At 30.9% G+C, this 14,933-nt stretch overlaps 1 protein-coding gene across 5 annotated transcripts in view; it reads right to left on the bottom strand.

The window, feature by feature from the left end:
• Positions 1-7,953: 7,953 nt before the first annotated feature.
• The window catches only part of LOC6036989, a 201,934-nt gene continuing 194,954 nt past the window's right edge, over positions 7,954-14,933 (bottom strand). For all 5 annotated transcript variants that reach the window (XM_038255340.1, XM_038255345.1, XM_038255347.1 and 2 more), the window contains one exon: positions 7,954-9,333. In XM_038255340.1, the coding sequence (XP_038111268.1) occupies positions 8,280-9,333 (1,054 nt within the window). In that variant the 3' untranslated portion in view covers positions 7,954-8,279. The remainder of the gene's footprint in view (positions 9,334-14,933) is intronic.

The following is a 14,933-nucleotide window of genomic DNA, read 5'->3' as shown; positions in this document are numbered from 1 at the left end:
ATATGTAATTTTGCAGAACCTTAAAAAAACTGAAAAACAAGTTCATGTTTACGGTTTTAAAAAAACATCTAGGTCTTTTTCAGCAATGTTTGTATTTAAAGTAAACGGTTTTCTGGTTATTTGAAGATAACATCTTCTTAGATAATTATACAAAATAATATTTTTGCTATAAAATTAAAAAAAAAGTTTTCTGCCTTGACCAGAGCCTACAGACGATCATTCACACGATCAATACATTTTATAAAAATAAAAACAAATAAAAGCTCGAGCTTTTCAAAAAGTCATTGTTTATCAAACTTAGACATTTGGGTGTTTTGGAATAGATAACAAATTTAAGCTCGATCTGACCACGGGAACTCCTTTTTGTAAGCCCTTGAATGTTGTTTAGGAAAAATATGCAAAATGTAGTTGTTCAATCCCTATGAAATCTTAGATGCTGGATCTTAAGAGGATCTTAAGTTGAAACAACTTTCCGAAGAGACCATAATTTATAAATTCTTGAACTCTCAAATTCCTCCATTCAGGGTTGTTACGGAGAAAGCGAAAAAAAAAATCCGCGCCACCCCAATCCGCGCAAAATCCGCGTCATTTTAAGAAAAATTATTTTGCGACAAACATACAAAAGAGTTTCATAATAAATTCAATTTTGTAATCTCAGAAGGCAGAATCAAGAAACGCTGAAAATACCAAAATATAACTAGAGGGAAAGGCAAAACAAACATTTTGGCAAAAAATAAAATAAAAAATTTCAACATTTAGAAATTAAGATCTAAAAACTGAATCAAATCTAAATAAAGAAAAATAATAAAATTTTAACCGAAAAAATAACTCCAAAAATACTTCAAATTTTATCAAGTTTTCTAAGATGGTAACAAGAATGGCAGCATTCAAGAACCTAGGAATTTAAGAATTTAAGAATTTAAAAATTTAAGAATTTAAGAATTTAAGAATTTAAAATTTAATAATTTAAGAATTTAAGAATTTAAGAATTTGAGAATTTAAGAATTTAAGAATTTAAGAATTAAAGAATTAAAGAATTAAAGAATTTAAGAATTTAAGAATTTAAGAATTTAAGAATTTAAGAATTTAAGAATTTAAGAATTTAAGAATTTAAGAATTTAAGAATTTAAGAATTTAAGAATTTAAGAATTTAAGAATTTAAGAATTTAAGAATTTAAGAATTTAAGAATTTAAGAATTTAAGAATTTAAGAATTTAAGAATTTAAGAATTTAAGAATTTAAGAATTTAAGAATTTAAGAATTTAAGAATTTAAGAATTTAAGAATTTAAAATTTAAGAATTTAAGAATTTAAGAATTTAAGAATTTAAGAATTTAAGAATTTAAGAATTTAAGAATTTAAGAATTTAAGAATTTAAGAATTTAAGAATTTAAGAATTTAAGAATTTAAGAATTTAAGAATTTAAGAATTTAAATTTAAGAATTCAAGAATTTAAGAATTTAAGAATTTAAGAATTTAAATTTAAGAATTTAAGAATTTAAGAATTTAAGAATTTAAGAATTTAAGAATTTAAGAATTTAAGAATTTAAGAATTTAAGAATTTAAGAATTTAAGAATTTAAGAATTTAAGAATTTAAGAATTTAAGAATTTAAGAATTTAAGAATTTAAGAATTTAAGAATTTAAAATTTAAAAATTTAAAATTTAAAATTTAAGAATTTAAGAATTTAAGAATTTAAGAATTTAAGAATTTAAGAATTTAAGAATTTAAGAATTTAAGAATTTAAGAATTTAAGAATTTAAGAATTTAAGAATTTAAGAATTTAAGAATTTAAGAATTTAAGAATTTAAGAATTTAAGAATTTAAGAATTTAAGAATTTAAGAATTTAAGAATTTAAGAATTTAAGAATTTAAGAATTTAAGAATTTAAGAATTTAAAATTTAAGAATTTAAGAATTTAAGAATTTAAGAATTTAAGAATTTAAGAATTTAAGAATTTAAGAATTTAAGAATTTAAATTTAAGAATTTAAGAATTTAAGAATTTAAGAATTTAAGAATTTAAGAATTTAAGAATTTAAGAATTTAAGAATTTAAGAATTTAAATTTAAGAATTTAAGAATTTAAGAATTTAAGAATTTAAGAATTTAAGAATTTAAATTTAAGAATTTAAGAATTTAAGAATTTAAGAATTTAAGAATTTAAGAATTTAAGAATTTAAGAATTTAAGAATTTAAGAATTTAAAATTTAAGAATTTAAGAATTTAAGAATTTAAGAATTTAAGAATTTAAGAATTTAAGAATTTAAGAATTTAAGAATTTAAGAATTTAAGAATTTAAGAATTTAAGAATTTAAGAATTTAAATTTAAGAATTTAAGAATTTAAGAATTTAAGAATTTAAGAATTTAAGAATTTAAGAATTTAAGAATTTAAGAATTTAAGAATTTAAGAATTTAAGAATTTAAGAATTTAAGAATTTAAGAATTTAAGAATTTAAGAATTTAAGAATTTAAGAATTTAAGAATTTAAGAATTTAAGAATTTAAATTTAAGAATTTAAGAATTTAAGAATTTAAATTTAAGAATTTAAGAATTTAAGAATTTAAATTTAAGAATTTAAGAATTTAAGAATTTAAGAATTTAAGAATTTAAGAATTTAAGAATTTTAGAATTTTAGAATTTTAGAATTTTAGAATTTTAGAATTTTAGAATTTTAGAATTTTAGAATTTTAGAATTTTAGAATTTTAGAATTTAAGAATTTAAGAATTTAAGAATTTTAGAATTTTAGAATTTTAGAATTTTAGAATTTTAGAATTTTAGAATTTTAGAATTTTAGAATTTTAGAATTTTAGAATTTTAGAATTTTAGAATTTTAGAATTTTAGAATTTAAGAATTTAAGAATTTGAAAAAATAAGAAATGAACAATTCCAAAATATCAGAAATTCAGAATTTTCAAAATTTAGAATCTTTATTAGAGTTTAACAAAAATGACTTTTTGGCGGGCATTCAGGCGTTTGTTCCGGTGGGCATACTGAGCCCAAATCCCAAATATGAGCTTGATTGGACGTAACAGGAGCTGGCGCTCCGCCCTTCAATTTTAAATGGGATTTAACCCATAAAACATGATTTTTTCAAATATGTCACTTTTTGAGACATTTTGACCACTAAAGTGTTTATTTTCAACATCACTGGCGTGTAGGCCAGATCCTTGCGCATCTTTTGGTATATATAATATTGAAGTTTGGAGCATCCTGGAGCTCGGTACAGACCTTCAAAGTTTAGCATTTTTTTGAAAAATTGGTCCCAGCAAAATCAAATGGCGTCTCGGGCGTCGCGAGGTGCGACGCATATCTTTTTAGCCGGGGACGATTTTTCGAAAAATTGCCAAACTTTGAAGGTCTGTACCGAACTCCAGGATGCTCCAAACTTCGGTGTTACATATACCAAAAGATGCGCAAGGATCTGGCCTACACACAATGTGGCAAAGTTTGGCCGGGAATACATTCAAATACATCATCAAGAGCGAATTTTCAAAAAGAAATGAAATTTTGTAGTAATATTTTTAAGATCATCGAAATTCCCTGACCCAGCTTAAAATTCCCTGACTTTCCCTGACTTTTCCAGGTCAAATAAAATTCCCTGACAATTCCAGGTTTTCCCTGACTTTTCCAGAAATCGACACCATGTTAGTGATTCATGAAACTAAAGTCACAATATGCTTTGTAGAACTTGTCCTTGAAGTCCGTAATTGAGAGGAGATTTAATTAAAAAAAAACTCCTATTTAAGCATTTCTATTCGTAAGATTCAATCACAGCTACAGAGTGACCCCTCAAACCCCATTTTCAAATTCCCGACTTTTCCAGAAACTGAAATAAGAGCCATTTCTTATCTTAAAAAAATGATTCCAAACAAAAATCAAACTGGTGACAATTTTCGAAAATTACAGAAACAACAACAAATTAAAAAAAAACTTCAATTTTAATTCTGAGCAGAAACACAACTAATTGTTTATGTTTCTTTTTTGTTCTATACTATGTTTTTTTTTTATTTGAAAATAACTAGATGCATAACAATACTTATAATTTCAATGTTTATTTTTAAAATTGGTAATCGTTTCAACTCGAAATGGCAAAAACTTAATTTAAAATTTTATTTTAAATCAAACAACGGTTAAATCATGATTACTGTTATTATTCTATCAAAGAATTTAGATAAATATCCAAGAAATTGTTTTAAATATGTTTTTACCAAGTTCACGTTTTAATTTTGTAAATTTTGATATTGAATTTCTGAATCAATGTTCATTTGTCTCGTTGTCAGTATTTAACTGTATTTATTTTTGCTAAATGAAAATATCAGTTTGTTAAGATTTTATTTTTTACCACTTTTTATTTAAAATGTTTGAAGAGGCAAATTATTTAAACATATTTGCAATAACTAAAATCGAAATTTCCTTGATTTATTTTTTTGAAATTGCAATATTTTTTTCAAGTTTACAAAACGTAAACAGTTTTTTTTTCTTTTTTTTCATTCAGAATTTACAACGCTTGAATTTTATTCGATATTTTAAAATAAAACCCCGATTTAATATCACCAGAGGTGAAATAGAGCCATTCTTATAAAATGATGAAACTCCGACAAATATAATTTATCAAAAACATAATGATACCACCCAGTGAGAATTTGACCTAAAGCTTCGAGTATTTTTAGGCTAATCCTCGAATGCCATTTTTTAAATTTCAGAGGTACATTATGGGTCGCAAGATATTTAAATTTAATTAAGAAAAACATATTGGATTGACATTATTACAAAAAATAAAGGGTAGGTACTCAGTCTTTAATGTTAGTCTATGATTAACTTAAAAAAATATGTATCGATATTGCACTTGTCGATCTATTATGAGAAGCCAGAAAGAAACACGCGCAGCGAAAAAAGCGCAAGCGTAAATGAGCTTGCGTTCATACTTCGACTTGACGACTTGTCGATCTTACGAGCGAAAACGAGCCGGGACTTCGAATTTGATGTTCAGTATATGATTCTGTATAAAACTATAATAGGAAAAAATAGGGTTAAAATAAGACGTAAAACACTAATATGGCTATATCTCTGGAAATAAATTTTGGAAGAGCTTCAAATTTTGGGTCCAAGCAGTTTATGGCGAATGTTTTCGAATGGCTTTTTGTTCGAAACTGAATTCATTTAATTTGATAGTGTTATCTGTAAAATAGTCCAAAAAATACCTCTAAAAATGGCTTTGATCACATTTACTGGTCGAAAATTGTGAATCGAAAAATAAAATGTTCGTCTTCGACCCTACGGCTACAAATCTGGAATATAAAAATTGTGGGTTTTACGAGCGGTTTACCAATGATGGAAGACACAAATTTTTAAGAGCGGATACAGGCATCGCTCAAGTATTTCAGAAAAAGTGCTCCCAAAAATCAGGCTTTGAGTTCCGGGTTTCGGGCCAAAATTCAATCGAAAGAGCGCATCAAAACCTTCAATTTAGTAATTGGATTTTTTTCTGAGACGATTCCTCGCCGGGCACGATTTTTTTAGATTTCTGAAAAAACGCGTTTTTCCAAAAGCACACTTTAAACCTTTCTTTTGTATTTATGAAAAAAAAACCTTTCTTTTGTTAGAAAGGCAAAAAAAGTTTCCGATGACTGAAAATCTAGATTTATCTATAATAATTTGGAAACAAAATTGAAATAACATAATGAACCACAAAAATAAATCATTGTTGGAATCTTTTTCGAATAATCAATCAATATGAAGAAATGATACAGAATCATAACTTTACTCAAAAACTTTAAATAAAATTTGTACTAGCCTTATTGAGTAAAATCAATCCGAAAACTGTATAAAATATATAAAAAAAAATGAAAATAATTTGAACGGTGTGCGTCGCGGTCAACACGCAGGATTTTCGTTGCCGTTTCCGTCTTTGTTTTCCCCCCGATTGTGTATGTTTTTCAGTCCGGGCGGTTTTCAGTCCGACACAAAAGGAAGCAAAAAACCTCAAAGAAGTATCATCTAGTTGCAGCGAGTGCAGATATTTGAAGAAAATCGAAATTGCAGAGGGGACAAACCGCTATAGCAAACCGGCATTTGCGGGAAGGCGATACGACGAAAGACAAAATATGCGTCAGTTCGTCCGTGGCGTCAGTAACATATAGGGGGAGAGGGGGTAATAAGCACCCCCTAAGGGAAAACTGTGATTTCTCAACCATTACAGCATTACTGTGGAAGAATTTTGTTCGATGTTCTAAAACAACTATTATTCTTCGTCATCCATGTGAAAAAAGTCTTAAAAAACCTCAAAATTGTTCGAAAATATCAAATTTTTAAAAACATTTCTGATTCATTTCAAACAACCATGCGGGGCAATACGCACCGCAACATTGGGGCAAAATGCACTACAACAACGGGGCAAAATGCACCACAACATGGGGCAAAATGCACCGGGTAAAAGCAGTTTTCACTAGTCACCACTAGATGACACCGCTGTTTTTACAAAGGAGCTTCACAGCGGTGCATTTTGCCCCGACCACGCTTTTGCAGAAAATTTAATTAAAAATGCGTTTTTGATGTTTTTGGACTCATATATCTACAGAATAGTGAAGCTTATGGCAAAAACTATACACCTCAACATTTACAATAACAATAAATGTTTTTTATATTGTCCAAAAATCATAAAGAAACTTCAATGAAAATTAGATGAAAACACAACATTTTAAAGTTTTGCAAATAACTTAAGCTGTTTTTACACTACGACGCTCAAATTTTTCCAGCATACACAGAAAAAAATATGTAAATTTACACAGCACGTAATTACTGTTTCTTATGTAAACTCACTCAATGTAATGTTGAAATATGATGTAAAGAGTAAAAAGTCATGGAAATTACTCCAATGTAAATCTAAATCTAATGTAAATCATGAATCTAATGGAAACGTTGAGCATGGAAACTCAAATCTGATGAATTTCTACCCGTGTTCGGCTTCCTGTAAATTCTTATTTAATGTAAATCATATATCCAATGTATTTCTGCCAAACGTTGACTTCAAAACTACCCGAACTAAAAATAGTAATATTTGGTTCTCTTTCTATCGCTCTCATACTTCGCTGGCCCACTGCCTGAGCCTCGCCCTGAATAAGTTGATGCTTTAGCCGCTCGTTTATAAAATGCGAAGATGGCTCAGTCGGCAGCGGGTAGCAGCAGCAACACCGAACATTCTACCCGTCGTCCGTTCGATTCCAGTCCAGCGTTATTCCACTTGGCCGTCGACGAGAAAGCGTTCCCTACCTGTGAAACAACTTTTTAAAACCCGAATTTCTTTTTGCTGCCCGCTTCACTCATTTTAAAATAAACATAGGCCACACCCTTTTCCTACTGCAATCCAAGTCGAGCTTCTCATTCCCATTGGCCAATCAGAATTAGTTGATTTGAACTAATGTAAATTTCAAACTAATGTAAATTCCAAAACTAATGTAAATTTTCAAAACTAATGTAAATTTCCAATGAATCTAATGTAAATTTCCGATGAACGTAATGTAAATATACATCATTTATCATGATACCTTTTGTTACATGATAAATAATGTAAATTTACAGAAATATTTTTTTCTGTGTAGTTTAGCAGTATTAAGCTTCCAATTTCTATGATTTTTTCCCCGGAAAATTCTTCCAAATACCGAGAAAAGCAGGGGGTGCATTTTGCCCCGGGGGTGCATATTACCCCCTCTCCCCCTACCATTGGTTGAAAGCATCAACAATAGTTCTAGCAATCAAGACGAGACTGTGGGAGACTAATGTAAGAGTTCTCTAACATTAATTTACTGGTTAGGGAATCACGGAGCACACAGAAACTAAACAATTTTCTTGAAAATTGCTCTGCATAGCTTGTCCGTGAAGTCCGTAATTGAGAGGAGATTCATCAAAATTCTTATTTAGGCTTTTTCTTTCTCGTTATATTCAAACACACCCACTTTTGTTACTTTATTTCACGTTTATTTTCAGTTTTCGTGGAGCAAATAGGTATTTAATACACTTTTTTTGTGATTATTAGAAAAAATCTTCGATTAGTTTCCTAGAGTACACGATACACGAAACGAATTAAAACCAAATCAAGAGATGTGTGTGGGTGTGTCCACTCAACGGTTCTGGCACAACTAGAAATTCTTGACATTTTTGCTTCACTTCGATTAGGAGGTTTAAAAAGAGATTTTTTTGTTTAAAAACAGTTTGAAGAAAACACAAACACACAGAAAAAAAAGTGGGGTTACCAAATTAAAATCATCGACCCGCACACACTCTACGAGTTCCCTCTCAGTTCGATCACGACTCCTCCGGTGGATCCGGCGCCGCCGCCGTTGCGAAACTCCTGGTACTTGAGCCCCGAGGCGGCCGGATCGCTGCGGTAGCGACTGCTGGACGTGGTGCGCACCTCGCTCGTTTCGATCGTCTGCAGGCCACGGCCGTCCTTGGTGGGGACGGTCTTTTTGCTAAAGTTGCGCACCGTGTTGGTCATGCCGGGCCGGGCCGGATCCTCGTTCTTCTGGGTGATTTTGTACGACTCGGAGTAGTCTTCGGTGCTGGAGCTGCCGCGGCGCACGATGCTGGCGGTGTCCTTGTTGATGGTGAGGGGTGAGCGGGAACCGAGGGACGATTCCTGCTCGCGGTTGATGTAGGTGTTGAGGTACTCGCGGGACGGACTGGGAGCGTGTTCGCCGTGCAGCGTTCGGTACAGTTCGGGGGCGCGGTTCTGCAGGTTCTTGAGGAAGACCGTTTTCTTGTTGGTGGAGTACTCGTGGACGCGCTCGTCCTCGTACAGCGGGCTTTGGGTGAGGTCGCGCGTACTTCGGCTGATCAGGTTCACGATCGAGGGACTCTTGAGCTGCATGGACTCGTTCTGGTGGCGGGACGGCGTCCGCTGCAGGTCGTCCAGGTGGGAGTTGGACCGGTAGAACGAGTTGTAGTTGTTGCGGTTGAGCTTCTCCAGGTAGATGGGACTAGGGTCGTTGGTTCCGTTGAGGCCGTGCACGTTGAACGACTTGCTGCGGTTGAGGGCCTTGTAGGTGCGGGCGGGTTTCACCGGGCCCGTGTTGGTCAGCGGCGGTTGCGGCGAAGGGGATACGTTGTTGACGATCGAAACGTTGATCGTGGACGAGTGGAGCGGTTTGCTTTTGGCCTTTTGCTCGTACAGCTTTCGGGGCAGGGTTTGGGAGCTGGTTTGGTAGTGCTGCTGTTGCTGCTGCACGTACGAGGACGATCCGTTGCGGTCGTGTCCGTTGGAGGTTAGCCGATTGGTACTCTTGCTGAATCGGCCCAGTGTGCTTCCGGTCGGAGGGGGTGGTTGACTGTAGCTCCTGGAATTGAGGTAGAAAAAGGTTTGCTTTAAGTTTTTGTCCTTCAATCAATCAATCAAATTACTTAAATAAAAAAAAATACAAAATAGACAAGATTGAAAAAGATGACAACATTTTAAAAAATAATGCAAAATTGACGAAATTAACAAAATTTACAAAATTTTCAAAATTCACAAAATTTACAAAATTTATAAAATTGACAAAGTTGTCAGAAAACAAAACAAAAACTTAATTTTATAAAAAAAAATACAAATTTTACAAAATTGACAAGATTAATAAAATTGATAAAATTTACAAAATTGATAAAATTGACAATATTGACGAAATTAACAAAAGATATCTAACTGACAAAATTTATCAAATTTACCAAACTGACAAAGCTGTCAAAATTGACAAAGATCTAAAAATTTCATAAAAATACAAAATTTTCAAAAATAAATGGAATCGAAAAAAAAACAAAATTAACCGAATTGACAAAATTTACCAAATTAACCACATTGACGAAATATAAAAAAATACGAAAATAACAAAATTGAACAAATTATTAAAATTGACAAAGCTGTCAAAATTGACAAAATTCTCAAAATTTCATACAAATACAAAATCAACAAAATTGATTAAATTGCAAAAAATGCTAAATTAACCAAATTGACAAAATTTACCAAATGGACTAAATTGATGAAATTTAAAAATTGACAGAAATGACAAAATGGACCAAATTATTGAAATTGACAAAGCTGTAAAAATTCTCAATGTTGACATTTTTTTTTAAAATTCAAAAAAATTACCAAACTGACAAAAAAGACAAAATTGATAAAATTCTCAAAATTGACAAAATCTTCAAAATTTACGAAATTTATCGAATATACAGTCATCCCACATATTCGGAACACCCACAAATTGGGAACACTTTTATGATAATTTGTCAATAGCATACCTAAAGTAGCTTTTCTGTCGACCTTACTATTTTTAGAACCTTCATTAGGACATTATCTTGCTATTTCACTAGTAAAAGTTGAACTTTTTGAACAAAAAACTTCATTCCAAGACTATTTTGTCCAGAGCAGCAAAACACTGCCTCCAAATGGCCTGTTTCATAATTGTGGGATGTTATTGTGCCTCCCACAATTGTGGAACACCTGAGTTTAACTGATATTTTCACAAAAAAGTTATCAAACCATGTATAAAACATCACTAAGCTTGAGTTTCATTGGTTTCAGTGTGTGAAGTCATTATTTGGTAATAAATATGTACTCCTGGAGAGATCCAAAGTTTGTTTACATTCGTAAGAAAAAAGTGTTCCGCATTTGTGGATTTCAAGGGTCAAAGTAATTCTTCAAAAACTTCATATTTGCAGATGTTCGATACAGCATTCGAAAGATCGCAAGAAAAGCTTTCAAATGAAGGTAAAAGCGAATCATTAAGTTCAATTATCGATTTGCTATGATTTTTTGAACATTGGCCGATCTGGAAACCGTTCCGAATATGTGGGATGACTGTACCAAATTGACAAAATTGATAGAATTTACAATTGGGTACTAAAGCCCTATGTCAATTTTTATGTACAACGGTAAAAAACACGATAAAAACCCATTTCTGATCACTTCTTTTCATTTAAATGCAAAATTTTTTTTTGACAAGACAACATTTTTCCAATGGATCAACTATGGTCCCCTTGGAACGAGCTGTCAAGTAGGAGCTTTTCTGTCAAGAAGGACCGCGAGGTTAATTTTTCAAAATTGATTTAAAAATCCATTTTAAATATCAGCTATCTAAGCTTCATTTTAGGACCCAATTGACAAAATTGATAGAATTTAAAATTCTCAAAAATGAAAAAAATCACCAAGTTGACAAAATTGGCAAAATTGACAAAATTCTCAAAATTTATAAAATAATTCAAATATACCAAATTGACAAAATTGACCAAATTGATAAAATTGACAAAGCTGTCAAAATTGACAAAATAAATACAAGTTACAAAATTTAAAAATTTTACATATCAACAAAAATTACCAAATTGACAAAATTTTCAAAATTTACAAAATTAACAGGGTTGATAAAATTGAAGAAATACAAAACATAAAAAATAACCAAATATGCCAAATTTATAAAATTTACCAAATTGACCAAATTGACGAATTAAAAATTTGACAAAACTACACAATTGACTAAATTGATAAAATTGACAAAATTTTCAAAATTTACAAAATTGACAAAATTCTCAAAAATGACAAAATGGATAAAATTGACAAAGTTGTCAGAATTGACAAAATTTAAAAAATACAAATTTTACAAAATTGACAATATTGACGAAATCAACAAAACAGAATTGATACAATTGAGAAAATTCTCAAAAATGACAAAATTAGGGCGTCCAATTTTCCCGGGTTTTGAATTTCCCGGGAAACGGGAAAAATATTTTCGAAATCCCGGGAATTCCCGGGATCCCGGGAAATTTTTAAAACAGTATTAAAATCTATGTTTTCATTATATGTGCATGTTTTTCAAGCTTAAATTCATAGAATTAGCTCAATACTATTCATTGGTGGTAATCTACACTTCAACCTAAAAAGGATAGCAGTTTTTAGATAGCTTGAAAGATTATTTTTGTTCTTTGTTGAGCTTTGGTTTGTTATTTTGTATCTTATCCAATCTGATTCAAATTTAATAAGTCTCTTATAAATACATTTTTTACTTGTCATGACTAGAAAAGCCTCTTTTAAATGTCTAAAATAACAAATAAAAAGACAACAAATAAAATTATAACAGTTAAATTTTGAATAAGTTTAGACATGCATGTTGTATATAAACACTATTAATCAAGTTGTCTTAAAGTCATTACCGCCAACTAGGGGAAAATCGGGACTACAGTCTAATTAGGTACAGGAGATTTTAGAGCAGTTCATTTGGAGATCGGTGTACTAATTGTTTTGCTCTGTTCCTGTTATAACCGAAATCAATCAAAATAATTGAAACATTATGCAAAAACAATGACTAAAACAGCTGTCTTAATTCGATACATTTGTCTTGAGTTGCCAAAAATGTTTCATGAAAAATAATTTAAAATGATATTATTTATTAAATTTAAAATCATAATTATAACTAGTCTTTCCAAAAATATATAAAATTTGATAAAAAAATATTTAGATCGCTAGGCAATTTACGGATCGGTATTTTGTTTTACAAGTTTGCTTCATAAGTCAAATTAATGCTGATACCTTTTTTGGATAGGTCCTATAAACATATGAAAACGTAAAAGCTTGTAGGACCTTTAAAAAAACCCTGGATATATGCTTAATATATATTTTATTATCGTTGTTCATCTATTTCAACAACAAAACCTAAATTTCCAGAGATTTTTTTTTATATTTTTCCCAATTTCGGGAATTCCCGGGACAAAATACAAAAAATCCCGGGATTCGGGAATTCCCGGTTTTGGAAAAATCCCGGGAATTTTGTCCCGGGAATTCCCGGGATGGACGCACTAGACAAAATTAATAAAATTGACAAAATTTAAAAATAAATACAAATGTTACAAAATTGATTAAATAGTTAAATTGATAAAATTGACAATATTGACTAAATTAACACCTAAACTCCCAAGCTCGAGAAAAAGGGGAAATTTATCCATATATCCATAAAAATTCCCCATTTTTCTCGAGCTTGGACGTTTAGGTGTTAACAAAATTTATCAAACCGACGAAATTTATCAAATTTTCCGAATTGACAAAAATTACCAAATTGACAAAATGACAAAATTCTCATTAATGCCAAATTGGTAAAATTATCAAAGTTGTCACAATTGACAAAATTTAATAAAAAATCAAATTTTACAAAATTGATAAAATTGATATTACAGATTGACAAATTCTCAAAATTGGCAAAATGTCAAAATTGACAAATTTTGCCACATTCTTAAAGTTGACCAAATTTAAAAATTTACAAATTTGACAAAATTTTCAAAATTGACCAAATTTTCAAAATTTACAAAATTGACCATTGATAAAATTGACAATTTTGACAAAATTCTTAAAATTTACGAAATTGACCAAACTAACTAAATTAACAGAATGGTCAAATTGACCACATATACAAAATTCTCAAAATTCTCAAAAATAACAAAATTGTTAAAATTGACAAAGTTCTCAAAATTTTGAAAATACTCAAAATTTTCAGAAAAGAAAAAAAAATGACCATATTCCCAAAATTGACAAAATTCTCAAAATTGATCAAATTCTCAAAATTGGCTAAATTGACCATGCTGTAAAATTTTTCGAATTTCTAAAAATATAACAAAATGGGGATTTAAGAAAAAAAAACTGACAAAATTTACAAATTTCTGAAAATTTCTGAAAATTTACAAAATTGAAAAATTTACAAAATTGACCAAATTTTCAATATATACAAAATTGTCCAAATTTATAAAAAAAAAAAAAATCAAAGTGCAGTGGGGACGCGCAGTCTTGTTATTTCGTGCGATAAATCGTGTTTTTTCTTCTTCTTTTGTTTCATTATTCTTTGTGTGTGGTGTGGGAGCAGCACGCGGGTAGTGGGGACGCGAAGTCATATTTGTGCCTTACCAGCAACAAGAGCGCGTGGTTGTTTAACAATTACTTGTATTTTTGTGATTTTTTTTATTGAGGACATTGCCTTTTTGCCTCGTAGCTCAGAAGGCTCGACGTCGGGGGTATATGTGTTAAGTCCTCCCCATAGCATCGCAGCTCGCGAGGTTGTTCTCAGAAATAGAGCTACAAACTCCATGTCTGATGAGTCAGCAAGTTCATGAATCGGAATAAAATTCCTAGCTACCTTTGTTGAACTACAGGCTTCTTGGGAAGGCGCCGGTATTGACATATAAATTGGGGATCTTCAGGGATTAAACAGTGAACGGATGATTGTCTCTTACTAATCATTTTTGATTCATTGTTTAACTTCAGCTGATCTGTCAATCGATCAAATTACTGATTCTAAAACGTAATCAGCGTCACAAGAAAGCCAATTAACAATCCCGAGCTGTTGCATTAGATTAGAAAAAAAGCCAAAACAAAAGCCTTCTCTCGAATCAACTATTTCCAATATGGAAACGTGATCGGCTTCCCACAAAGACCCGCTCAACCACGTGCTTGTTGGACACACTGTCAGTGCGTCAATTCTCAGCTTTGTTAGAGATATTGCGCGTATTGAGAAATAATCAATTTTGGTGATTATCTTGAGGGGGTCTGAAATATAGGAGCGCAAGGAGTTTTTCAATTAATCGCAGCAATCGTTTTGATTTTCACTTTACATCACTGTCAGTTCAACTCAATTGTTTATGCTATTTTTCGTTTTGATGGTTTTTTTCAGATGGTGAGCGGTTTTAATGGAAATAATATTTTATATTTAAAATATAACTTCTTCCTTTTATTGCAGGGATCATATGAAATTGTATATCATCCAGAGGCCGCAACTGCGTTCTTTTATTATTAAACGCAGTTAAGGGGATGTGGTTGAGACTTTGTTACATTTTTGTTTGCCAAAAACGGATTCCGGATGTGACCACCGGGGAATATGGGAACCGGCCAGGAGACACTAAAGACACTCTTGATACAAAATAAACAAGT

Source organism: Culex quinquefasciatus, chromosome 1 (assembly GCF_015732765.1).
Source record: "Culex quinquefasciatus strain JHB chromosome 1, VPISU_Cqui_1.0_pri_paternal, whole genome shotgun sequence".
Lineage (NCBI taxonomy): Eukaryota > Metazoa > Arthropoda > Insecta > Diptera > Culicidae > Culex > Culex quinquefasciatus.
The sequence above is the reverse complement of the archived record's forward strand: the minus strand, read 5'-3'. Positions and strand labels throughout refer to the sequence as shown.